The 11,314-nt window shown below is 47.6% G+C and overlaps 1 protein-coding gene across 1 annotated transcript; it reads right to left on the bottom strand.

Moving 5' to 3' along the window:
• Nucleotides 1-9,945: 9,945 nt before the first annotated feature.
• Nucleotides 9,946-11,314, bottom strand: CCDC177 (coiled-coil domain containing 177; the record flags this gene model as incomplete). Its single annotated transcript, XM_010574272.1, has 1 exon — nucleotides 9,946-11,314. A coding segment is annotated over one exon (1,239 nt), but the record flags the coding sequence as incomplete, so codon positions are not given.

Below are 11,314 nucleotides of genomic sequence, written 5' to 3'. Positions count from 1 at the left end.
CCTCTGCTTCACAAGAGACCCCTGGGCACCCTTGGCTGCTGCTCCAGAGCCCAAAGGGTGGCGAGTTAGCTCAGGCTCCCTCCTAATGTCATGGGGTGCTGCCTGCCAGCCCCCTGGATCAGCACCCATGCAAGCCTCGGGTGGAGGAAGCAGCTGGGCTTGGGTGCTCCAGAAGGCATTTCTCTGCTACTGTAAGGGAGGAGGCTTCAACAGGAAGGAGACCTTAAAAAATTCAAAATTCATCATGATGCTCATGTAGACTCCCAGTCCTATTTTCATTATATTGTCCAGTCGTTTAAGTCCTCCATGCATTTATCCTAGCCAGCTCCATGGAGCTGGCTTCTCTTCTCCCTCCTTACTTGCACTGTGCATTCAGGACACGTTTCTTTGCTGTAAGAGCCATCATTTTTGGAGATGTCTAGAACAGCTTTTCTACATTTCTGCATTCGGCTTTCTGGCCAACCCCAACCCTCATTGGAAAACACCGCTCCTTTCTTACCTGTGGTCCTAAGTACCTTTCACCATTCTTCACTCCCCAAGGGTATCCAAAATGTTGTGTGAAACGAGCTGTTTGGCCATGCACATCTGTTGCAGGAGACCTATAAACCATGTCTCCTATGATATGAAGGTCATTTAGATCTCCCACTTTGCCATTTCTTTTTTTTTTCTCGAACATTCAGCAATTCTTTCCTTTCCTCCGGGGAGACATTTTGTCCCTTTGCATTTGTGCCTCCAACTTCCCCATAGAAAAGACTTATGCTAAAATTATATTCCATACATCTGATACATTGACTCCCTCGCCAGCATTGCCTGCTTGCAGGATGCCTCCCTGTACCTGAGGACATTGCAGTGTGTTGTCATGGAGAGGATTCAGACGGTATTGCTAGGTCAGCAGGTACCATACAGCATGTGAGTTTATACAGCGCTGGCATCAGGATGGACAGAAAGGGCCCCTGCGGATTCCAGAAGACTCTGCAGAAATTCCCCCGGTAGCTTACAGCAAATTTTCTTTGTATTTGGGGACTCGCAGGCTGTGACTGAATCACGTGGCATCTGCATTATAGTACAGTGTCTTTGCAGGGAGGGATCCGCAGGTTCCCAGAGACTGCAGGAGCTGCAAGAAATCTATAGAGTAGCACAGCGTAGTCTGATCAGACACACTTAGAGAGGACAGTAGCTCTGGGTGTGAACATTACTGCCTTCAGGAATCTCCACTTCCACAATTTGTTGATGGAACCGTAAATAAAATGCATTGAAATACCTGAAATGTGTTTGAAACGTAGGAATCACAGAAAACTTCTGTTACAAGACAGAGTGCTTTCTGCCTGGAAAATATTAGGAATCACAGCATCCAAGAGATGCGAGTTGGAGTGACAGCTACCATGCAAAGTGATATGGAGTGTATCTACAGCAAACTGAAGATGCCAGGTGGTCTAGTGTTGCATAAAGCCCTGAAGGATCCCTCGGCTTGCCTACCTGCCTAGCTTTTTCTGAGAGCAGGCAGGTCAGCTCTGGCTTACTGAAACAATCCTCCCTGGCTTTACTTCCTCCTGCACAGCAGTAGGTGAAACTGCTAGCAGAAAAATTAATGTCATGACTCAGAGCTGTTAAGATGTGTCTAAAATTCCTGTCATGACAGGTCATGCAGGCCAATATAAGCTAATTATGGATTTACCGGTAGAGCTCAGGATGGGTTGAAAAGCCCATAAGGACAAGCTGGAGAATACTGGACCAGTTAGCCCATCTTAGGTTTTGCACTGCTGCAGTTAAACTGCTGGTGGAGACTGAGCTAGTCTGTTTAACACTGGCTTGGTTATATCCACACCTCACTGGCAGTCGTCGCAGTGGTGATAGGGTGTATGTATCTTAGACAGGATTCCAGCCTGTCTCCAAAGCACAAGGCGATGATGACTGCAGAAAGGAAAGCTTCCCTCTCATGCAAGAAGGGGCACCACTTCCCATGCCAAGCACTGGTCTAAGCATGGAGGGCAAACACCTAATCACTTCTTCTGGGGCTGCTAGTTCTCGCCCCATTCATGGTACACTGTCTGGGAAAGCAATGCAAGGGAAGCAAATTAGTGGTGCTGCTATTTAAAAATCCAACAGCAGCATCCCTTTGCTGTGCTGCAACATCCTAGCTCTTCTGTAGGTTTTCAATCTACACCACCCAAAGGCCCAAACCCCAGATTCAGACAGTTCCTGTAGTTGCTCATGCACAAGCATGCCTCAGTTTAAGGAAAAGCAGGGCAAATTAGTTGCCTTGAAGACTCGACAGACAAGCGGAGACTTGGCTGCACCCTGTGGTTGGCTCCCCAGGTACCTAGCTGCAGGCAATGGGAGTAGGAGCTTCAGGACCAAACTGGCTAGGAAACAAGGACAGCTTGAATCTGGTGCATGCTGAAAGTGGTGCAGAGGCTCCTAGACTGTCTGGGTGAAGGCTGCAGAAATCCCCTGATGACAGCAAAGTGTCAGTCCTCTGTCGGGCTTCATGTCAGACATGGGCTGAGTCCACCCAGGACAGCTGTGTAGTGGTCCCTCTGCAGTGAAAATAATACTGCCTTTCTGTTCATGGATCTCACCTTTTCCTTGAAGTCTGAAGAAATAGCTGTTACTGGGAGGTAAACATGAAGCCTGTCTCATTCAGCATGTACAGGAGAAAAGCTTGTGAACAGAGTGCCCGTCCCCCCCCCCCCCCAGGGGCTAAAAAAAGGCAGCGAACTGGGCCCTCAACAAAACTCTCAACTGCTGGCATAATGCTCAGGGCTTTTTTCAGGAGGGAAAGGAAAATGTCTTTCTGCCTTACCTACACATGTGTGTTTTGAGCTCCCTTTCTTGTTTACTTTCCCATCTCTTATAAATGATTAAATAATTGTCAAAAATAGCATAGTTTACTTTGGAGGTGGTTAAAAAAGAGAAGAAATTATCCCATCACCCTCTTACAAACCAAAACATTCCCAGTAGCATCTGACAGACACAGAGCCAAATCTCTTACTCCCCACTGTTTAGCTTGCTGTCTGACAAAGTGCCTCTGTGCCAGCTGCTTTTCCCCTCAGCTGGGCTGAGCTGTTTAAGCAGACATTGCTTTGCAAACACCCAGAATGCAGCATGCAGCATGGGGTATTGACAAACTTGTTGCCCAGCCTAAAAATACCAACTGATATGTGACCCTCCCATCCTGTTGCCTGGGTACAGTGCAGGCAGGGGAAAATTTCCACCGAGCTCTTGGAAGTGTAGCCTATCCCAAGCCATTATGATGTACATAAATAATAAAAAGTTTAATATATCTAGGCTGTATTCATTCCTGGAGTAACTGCTGGCTCTAGGGAGGTAACTAATGGATTAACTGGGCCCTGTAACTTTAATATGCTGAAAGAAAGTGTTATTGTATGCCGTCATAGAGATGTAAGTGATTCTAGCTAGCTAGGATGGTATACGGATTCTCAGTCCATGCCTGCTCGTTCATTTAACATTTCCACCTGTAGTTCCTGCCCATTTTTGCTAATGCACCTTCTTCCCCCCTGCCTCTGTCCCGGGCTCCCAGTGCAGCCTTATCTGTGCCACTCACCTTCAGGCCCCCCATTTGAAAGTGCTTCAAGGTTTGAGGGAAATGCCCAGAGGTGGAGGCTGGCAGCTTAAAACATTCATTCTCCATGAAGCACCAGCTGCAGAACAGAAGCCAGAGGAGCTGCCACAGCAGGGGCACAGGGATATCCTTCCCTTGCAACCAGGAACGGTTAATTAGAGGGCTGCTTGGGGAACAGGGAGGACATGAGCGAGAGCTCCAGCTAGATCACCGAGGCCAGCATGGCCAGGGGCAAGTCACATCAGTTCTTTCTGCTTCAGTTCTTTCTGCTTCAGTTTTCCCATACTTAGGCTGGGAGCGATAACTAGTTTACCTCACAGCCAGGTCCTGAAATTAGAGCGGGGAGCTTTGTAAAGCACATAAGAACAAAATAACACTGGCAGTTTGGTTTTGTAATACAGGATATTTCTTACTGCCAGAGTGGTTTTGTAATGCAGGGGATTTCTTGCTGAATGGCAGGGCTGTGGGAGATGAGTGCAAAGGTGCCAGAGAATGATTTGGGTCATTTCAGACTAGAATCTTACAATAACAAGGCCGGGTTTCACAGCTAAGAGCTATGCTCAAAGAATGGGCAAAGGACAAAGAAGTCAGGCCTAGAATTGATTTTTTTATGCCCTAGCGTTAAGAGGCATGCGGGATGTGGGGCATATTCTGTTATGAAGGCTCTGAACACTAGCATTCCCCAGAGTGGTGGTTGCTCTGCGTAAATGGAGAATGTGTTTCCAGGTATCTTGTACAGAAGAGTTTTGCATTTTTTCCCCTTCCCAGTGTTTTCTTTTCAAAACATCATCTAGTAACATCTCACCAAAAAGAGGGGCAGAGCCGCCTCCTGCCTAGAAGCAGAAACATTATGATTTTCTTACCGTGCCTCAGTACTGGCTACTTGCTTGCCAAGGGGTTGTGGGGCTGCACTCCCACAAGGAGTTGTATTAGGGCTCCATCGGCTCACGTTAGAACATGCCTGTACTGCACTGCAAAGTAAATGTCATGGGGCTTATTTCCAGAAGGACTGGGCTAAGCCAGTGTGTTCCTCTTCTTTGCCTATGACAGCCTTCTTTTACAACTATGACAGCTAAATCTGATTCTAACAAACTTAATTCCCTAGGACCTTGACTTGGCAAAGCATTAAACGAGCTTAAACTTGCATGCTTTGAAGGGAGCCTGTGTGATGTGAGAACAGGCTGATCCCTCCCAGAGCACCTCTGTTCTCCTGGATGTGGTGGCTGCTCTTCTGAACAACAGCACAGTCCCAGGTCTGCAAAACAGAACTGTGTGCAGAGAGTCACAGTCATCACCTGCAGTGTGCTGCATCTAACTAGTTTTGTGTCTTGTCCTTATACCTCCCTGCATCTGCTTTAGGAAGACAAAAACAAAAAAAAAGATTAAAACCCCCCCAACTTTCAAAATGGCATTCTAACTATTATATTTCGGTCTTCACCACCAGAGGAAGAACACCTGCAGCTGAAAGCAAATCTTTTGTTTTGGTGTAACAGCTAGTGGCGATAAGTAGCCATCCTCAGGTAGGATGTGATCAGCCTGGCTCTCTCTGAGGTCAGTAAGGGAGCAGAAAATGCCACGTCCCTGAAGAAGTCAATTCCCCGATGACAGCTAGCAGAGGTGGTTCCAGGGCTGTTCTTAGCAGAACTTCTAGAAAACTAGTGGTTGATGGACTTTGTATTGCAAATTCTTTGTTTTCCCACATCTCCCTGTCCAGGCTTGGCTTAGTAAAGACATGCACACCAAAATAAGTCCCCTCTCAGACCTGTGTGCACTGCATATTCAGCACTTGTTTAGTGAACAGAATTCCCCTGGCATCAGGAGAAATTTTAGCACAGAATGAGCCTGGAGCTCCATAAGCATCAAAAGAGAAACACAGTAGGTAACCAAGGTGAAAAATCTAATCTTCACATCTCTCTTATCCATGCGGTGAAAGAATTTATGATAAACTGGGTTAAAAAATACCTTGTAAAATATTAACGAGTGCAGATGCTCCTCCTAATAGCTTTTGAACGCGTCTGCCAAATTCAACCTTGACAGAGAGATCGTGGTTTAGTGATGAATTTTGTGTGAAGAGGCAGTGTGCAGAAGAGATTGTTGGCATTCTCACTGGCACTGAAGGGCTCCAGCTTTAGCCCAGATGCTATTAAAAACTAGACAATCCACATAAACAACGTAGTCTGTGAACACTCAAAATGTGTGAAAGTTTCATCCAGAGCTCAGGCAAAAGAAACTGCTCTTTTGTCAATGCTTCTCCCCCATGTATGAGTTCTCTGATGTCCAATACAAGATGAACTCATCCTGCAGCCTTGGTTTCACTGAAGTGAGAATCACAGGTCACCCGCCCAAGGAAACCAGGCTGCACAGTTTTGGGGCCTCTGAAATTACTTGTCTTATTCTCCCACAGCCAGCAGTGTGACAGACTCTTCTTTTCCAATACTGTGTGCTTGATCATGTTGTCTCACTAAGCAAAACATTAGTATATAATGACGGGGGGGGGGCGGTTACCTGAACATGAATCCCAGGACATGGTCCTGTAATTGTTTTTAGAACATTTAAATGACACTGGAGTCTTTCTCCCTCGTGTTTCAGTATCTCAACTTCAGAAACCCTGTAAACATTCAGAGTGGTTTCTAGCAGATCAACTTCTAACAGTAGTCCTAGTCAATGGGCAGTAATAAGCAGAGCAGTGGTTTTCAAGTGGGGTTAGAGGTGCGTCCACATGTCAGTGTTTAGCTTTAGATTGGAATGTTTAGTGGCATTGGATTCAGATTTTGGGTTGTCCCGTTAGATCTATGGGATCCAACATGAAACCTGGAGCTAGACTCCAAGCGTTTAGGAATTGAAACCTGGGAATTTGATGTTAACTGGACCTAAGATGTGTTACCAGTGACGGAAGTTTCGCTGTTGCTTTTAAAGTATGGGTATTTCAAGGTCTAGTGGTCATTCTGTGGCATGCACGCAAACGGCCTAGAAGGAAAGTCTTTATTATAACCTTATGACTATAGTACAGCAATAGCCTAAAATGTGTTTTCTAATCCCAGGACAGGACCAACCTAAGTTACCTTTCTGCAGGACCTAACCAAATTCATCAGCTGCTCCTCTGCTCTAAATAAGCCGTGATCTACTTCTGAGCTGTGAGGTAACCTGTTGCTTGCTTTGATTTTTAGTTCTCCCTGGCCTGCAGCTCAATATCAAAAACACCAAATAAGCCTCATCTAAAAGGGCCATACTTTTTACATGTGTCCCAGGGTTTAATTTCTGTTCCCACAGAAATCCACCAGTAAAACTCCTTCTCAAATAAACAGAAGCATAAGCAGACCCAAGAAATACCTCTCACGCCTCCACCCAACTTGCTGACTTAGCTTTCCATGCTGCAATTTTAAACAACTTACAAACTCCATTGACTTTCACGGACTTTGGACTGGTACCACTACAGAAATAAAAAATATCCATACACAGATTAATGTCTTTTGAAAAAAAAATATTTTTTTCTTAGATTGCACATTCAAAACTTGAGCTGCACACTGCATGGTATAGGAACAGTAGTTTGCCAATCCAATTACCACCACGTAGGTGTGTTTTAATTAGTTCGGCTGTAGCCCCAAGGTGTCAAACTCAGTCAGCAGCAGGAGATGGACCCCAGGTGTAATTACAGTCAGTGGCCAAGACACGTCTCCTGGGCCGTAAAATGTTCTCAGTCCACACTGGAAATGCCCCATCAGAGGGAGGTTTGGACAAAGCCTTCAGGTATCTTGCGGTAGACCTTTAGGGAAAAACTGCTGTTCCAGTTACAGACTGTGTCTGCTCATTCGTCCACCACATTTTGCCCTCTTTTCACTGTTTCCCAGCTCTCCCCATTTGCCCTCTGCTAAATGGATCGAGCAGTGAACTTTAACCACAGCGTGATGACGCAGGGAGCAAGAGCCCTCACATCCATGCTGGCAGGCTTTCTCTGCATCCCCAAAGGCTACAAACAAGGTGAAATGTTGGCTATGCTGGACTCACTGCAGGTTTTATCCCAACTCTAGTGCTGCCAGGGAGCAAGGAAGTTTTGTGCAGGCTGGATTTGGGCCACTGGGCATCTCATTTCTAGGTCTTTGCAGCTAGGACAGCACACATGGATCACTGTGGTACAAACAACACGTGAAGACAACCGTTTTTTTATCAAGGACCTTGTCCAGTGTTACAGCAGGATTGGTTTCAATGTTCAAACTGATTGCTGTTTTGAGGACGAGGGTGAGGGGACAGACTCCTAGCTGGAAACAGTAACATAGCTGGAAACAGTAACACAGCTACTAATATTTTTAGATTTTCGTGTTAATAAGTGCATTTCACCAATGGATATGTTTTGCTTTAATAACCACTCAAATAAATAAATAAATAAATAAAAATAAATAGTACTTTGTGCTTTGTTAGCATGATTTGTCCGAAGTCTTTGAAGCGTTCTGCCAAGCCGAGTGTTACTATTTCCACCAAGTCCCAGCAATCCCAAGAGCCTGACTCTGCTTCCCTTTATATCAATAGGAGCAAGCCCAGCCCCTGAGGACTTGCCTGGCGTTACACAGGGAGCCAATGATTGACAGAGCAAACATCGCTCAGGTGCCCTACTTTCATGCTGCCTGCCCTCAACAGCACCAATTGTACCGTGATTCAAAGAAGAGCAAGTTCCATCAAAATCAAAGAAAATCCCTACTCGCTTAATTTTCAACACTGTTTGTACAATGTCTCCAGCCTTGCAGGGTACCAGGTTGTGCTTGGTCTACTGTTGCTGTTGCTGTTCACTTAACACCTTCCTTAGAGAGGTTTTTTACCCGCTGTCACCTCCGAGGAAACTCTGGTAAGCAATCTATGCGTGCAGGACTGCATGCCTGTGCCATATGTCAACCTTCTTCTGGTTTTCTCTTCTGCTGTGTTTTTTGTCAGGGACATCCGCAAGGAAGCAAGATCCTGGCTGTTCTTGCTGCTTCTCCCCCACGTTCCAGGTCTGATGCCATCCAGGCGTCATGGATGATGGAACAGAGAGCTGGTGCTGCCCGGAGCCAGAAAAAAAACAGCAGAAAGTGCCTGGTTTGGATGCACGCTCATAACTGCAACCCAGCAGAGAGTAAACATGGAAACCTAGAGCAGAACGCTGTCTTACTTGAATGCTGTGCACGGGGCATAGGTAGGCTTTTCACATTTCCAGTGCATTAAGGGCAGAAGGACTCAGTTACCTCTAAATGGTACCGAGTTAGTTACAAAAAAGCCATGATCCTCATCTAAGAGAATCTGTCATGTACCTTATTTTGTGCATCTACTCTTTTTTATGCCCTCTATAAGAATACAACTGTTAGCACCAGTGGACAGGCAAATGCTGCCCTGCTCAGTAGACGATGATAAGAGCTGGGTGAATGTCTCATTGCAAGCAACTCACAGAACCTTTAGGTTGGAGAGGACCTATGGAGAACACCTGGTCCAACCTCCTGCTCAAGGCAGGACAAATTGGATAAGGTCGCCAAGGGTCTCCTCAAGTTTTGAGAACTCCCAAGGGTGGCAATTTCTCCATGCAATCTGTTTGCAGATTTCCATTTACAAATGGATCCGCATGTTTGCCACAAAGGTCAGTTTCCACAGGTTCATTCACGTATCTTAATGAACAAGTGGGTTGCGTGGGTGCCTGTCAGTTTGTAGACTGCCCACAAACTTCTCTCCTCTCTCCCCCTCCGAAAGAAAATAATAAATTGTACAAATGTTTGCAAGAGAAACTTGGAAAGGAGGAGGGGTGAGGATAAAACCAGGAAGGGCAACAGTTGCAAACGGCAAAAGCGAAATTGTATTTGTGAGCACTTCTAGCAGCTTCCGCCCAGCTCTGATCCTAACGTCTACTTACATGGTGTTACGAAGTCTTGATCTGTGCTTTCTCTAGCTCGGCACCAGCAGCGGGTGAGGGGCACCGAGGGGCATATGGCGTTCTCTACTCCAGCCCTCCTCACCTTCGGCATGGGAGTGCAGTGGCTTTGAAAATGCAGTCCCGTAACTTAAACCAAGCTGTCTGTCACTCAAGCCAGAATCAGCTGGAGTAGTTTTGGTTCTTAGTCAGTAGGCTCTAGCAGTCAGTAGTCTGTGTTGTCTGCGTTTCCAACTGAAAAGAGTGCAGTTGTAATCAGCTCCGCTGTAGACAATCAATTGGTAACTCACAGGCTTCAAGCAGACTTCTTTTGCAGCCCTCTCTGAGAAGATGCGTGTGCTTGTGGGGTAGAGGACACACAAACTCGCTTCCCCTCCGTAAAGATGACTGAGGTCAGTCCTTAAAACACACCCAGAACAAAAACATATTTTAAACAGTATGTGAAATAGCTGCCACATTTTTGTGCGGTACCCTGCTCCCCCAAAATAAGAAATTAGGGTGGTTGTCGGTTGTTGTTGCTTTTTAAATGTTAATGTGGAGGAGCTTTCTGATGCATCATGATGGACAACTAGTGATGTATCTCCACTCATCCATGACAAGGTCTTTCATTTCTTATTCAGGTGGGCATGCAGTTCTGCTTCCAAGGCCATCTTGTCAAAGGTGCGCATGTTCGTCTCCTCCCGTACCTTTTCCCGGACATGGAAGGATGCCCGAGCGACAGACCTGGCATTTTCCAAGACAGTCTTCTTCTCCTTGAAGATCTGCTCGCTCCTCTCCAGCTTCCTCTCTATAGAGAGGAGGATCTCCCTGCGCCGCAAGTCCTCGTACTGTTCCACCTTTTGCTTGTTCATCTTCTGCACTTTCTCCTTCTCCAGACGGCTCAGGACCACCTTGCGGGCTTTTTCTTGGACGGCCTCTTCGGCCACCTGGGCAGCATGCTGGAGCTTTCTCTCTGTCTCCCTGGCCAGGGCCTCCAAGTGCTCCTTCTGCTCTCTTTCCTTCTTCTCTGCTGCCAGTTTGGCTCTCTGGATCTGCATGTCCTCCCGCCTGGCCTTCTCCCTCAGCTCCTGGTTCCTCTTCTCCACTAGCTGCTCGTAGTTCTCCTGCGCCTTCGTCAAACTCATCTCCAGGGAGGCCTTCAGCATCTCCTTTTCTTCAGCCTCTTGCTTGGCCAGTTCCTTGAGCAAGGCCTCGTGCTTCAGCTTCTCTGCTTGGTTGAGCAGTTTCTTCTCCTTCTGCAGCTGCACCTCCTTCTTCAGCCTCTTCTGCGCGGCGGTGGAGAGCTTCTCTTGCAGGAGCTGCTCCTCTCGCTCCCGGTGCTCCTTCTTGCCCTCCTCCTTCGCCTTCAGGTTGTGCTCCTGATGGAGCTTCTTCTGCTTGTCCTCCTGGACGGCCCTCTCCAGCCTCTCCCTCCGCAGCCGCTCCTGCTTCTCCGCTTGCTCCCGCCACCTCTCCTCGCACACCAGGCGCTGCCTCTGCTTCAGCAGGGCGGCTTCCTCCTGCTCCTGGCTCAGCCTCCCGCGACGCTTCTCCACCTGGCTCTCCCACATGCGCTGGCCCTGCAGGAGGGCCCTCTGCTTCTCCTTCTCCTCCTGCTCCTTCCGCCGCTCCGCCAGGCGCCGCTGGCTGTCCCACTGCAGGTGGGCGGCCTGCCGCTGCTCCCGCAGCAGGCTGGCCTCCTGGTGCTTGGCGATCATCAGCGCCGCGATCTTCTTGTCCCTCTCGGGCACCTCGGAGAGGCCCTTCCTCCTCCTCACCTCCCTGACGATCCTCTCCACCCTCTGCGCCGTCTGCGGCGAGTGGCTGAGGTCGCCCAGGCTGAAGCTGCGCCCCAGCAGGGAGCC

This window comes from Haliaeetus leucocephalus, unplaced genomic scaffold (assembly GCF_000737465.1).
Source record: "Haliaeetus leucocephalus isolate CR32 unplaced genomic scaffold, Haliaeetus_leucocephalus-4.0 Scaffold417, whole genome shotgun sequence".
NCBI lineage: Eukaryota > Metazoa > Chordata > Aves > Accipitriformes > Accipitridae > Haliaeetus > Haliaeetus leucocephalus.
Note: the sequence above shows the minus strand (reverse complement) of the source record. Positions and strands in the feature narration are given on the sequence as shown.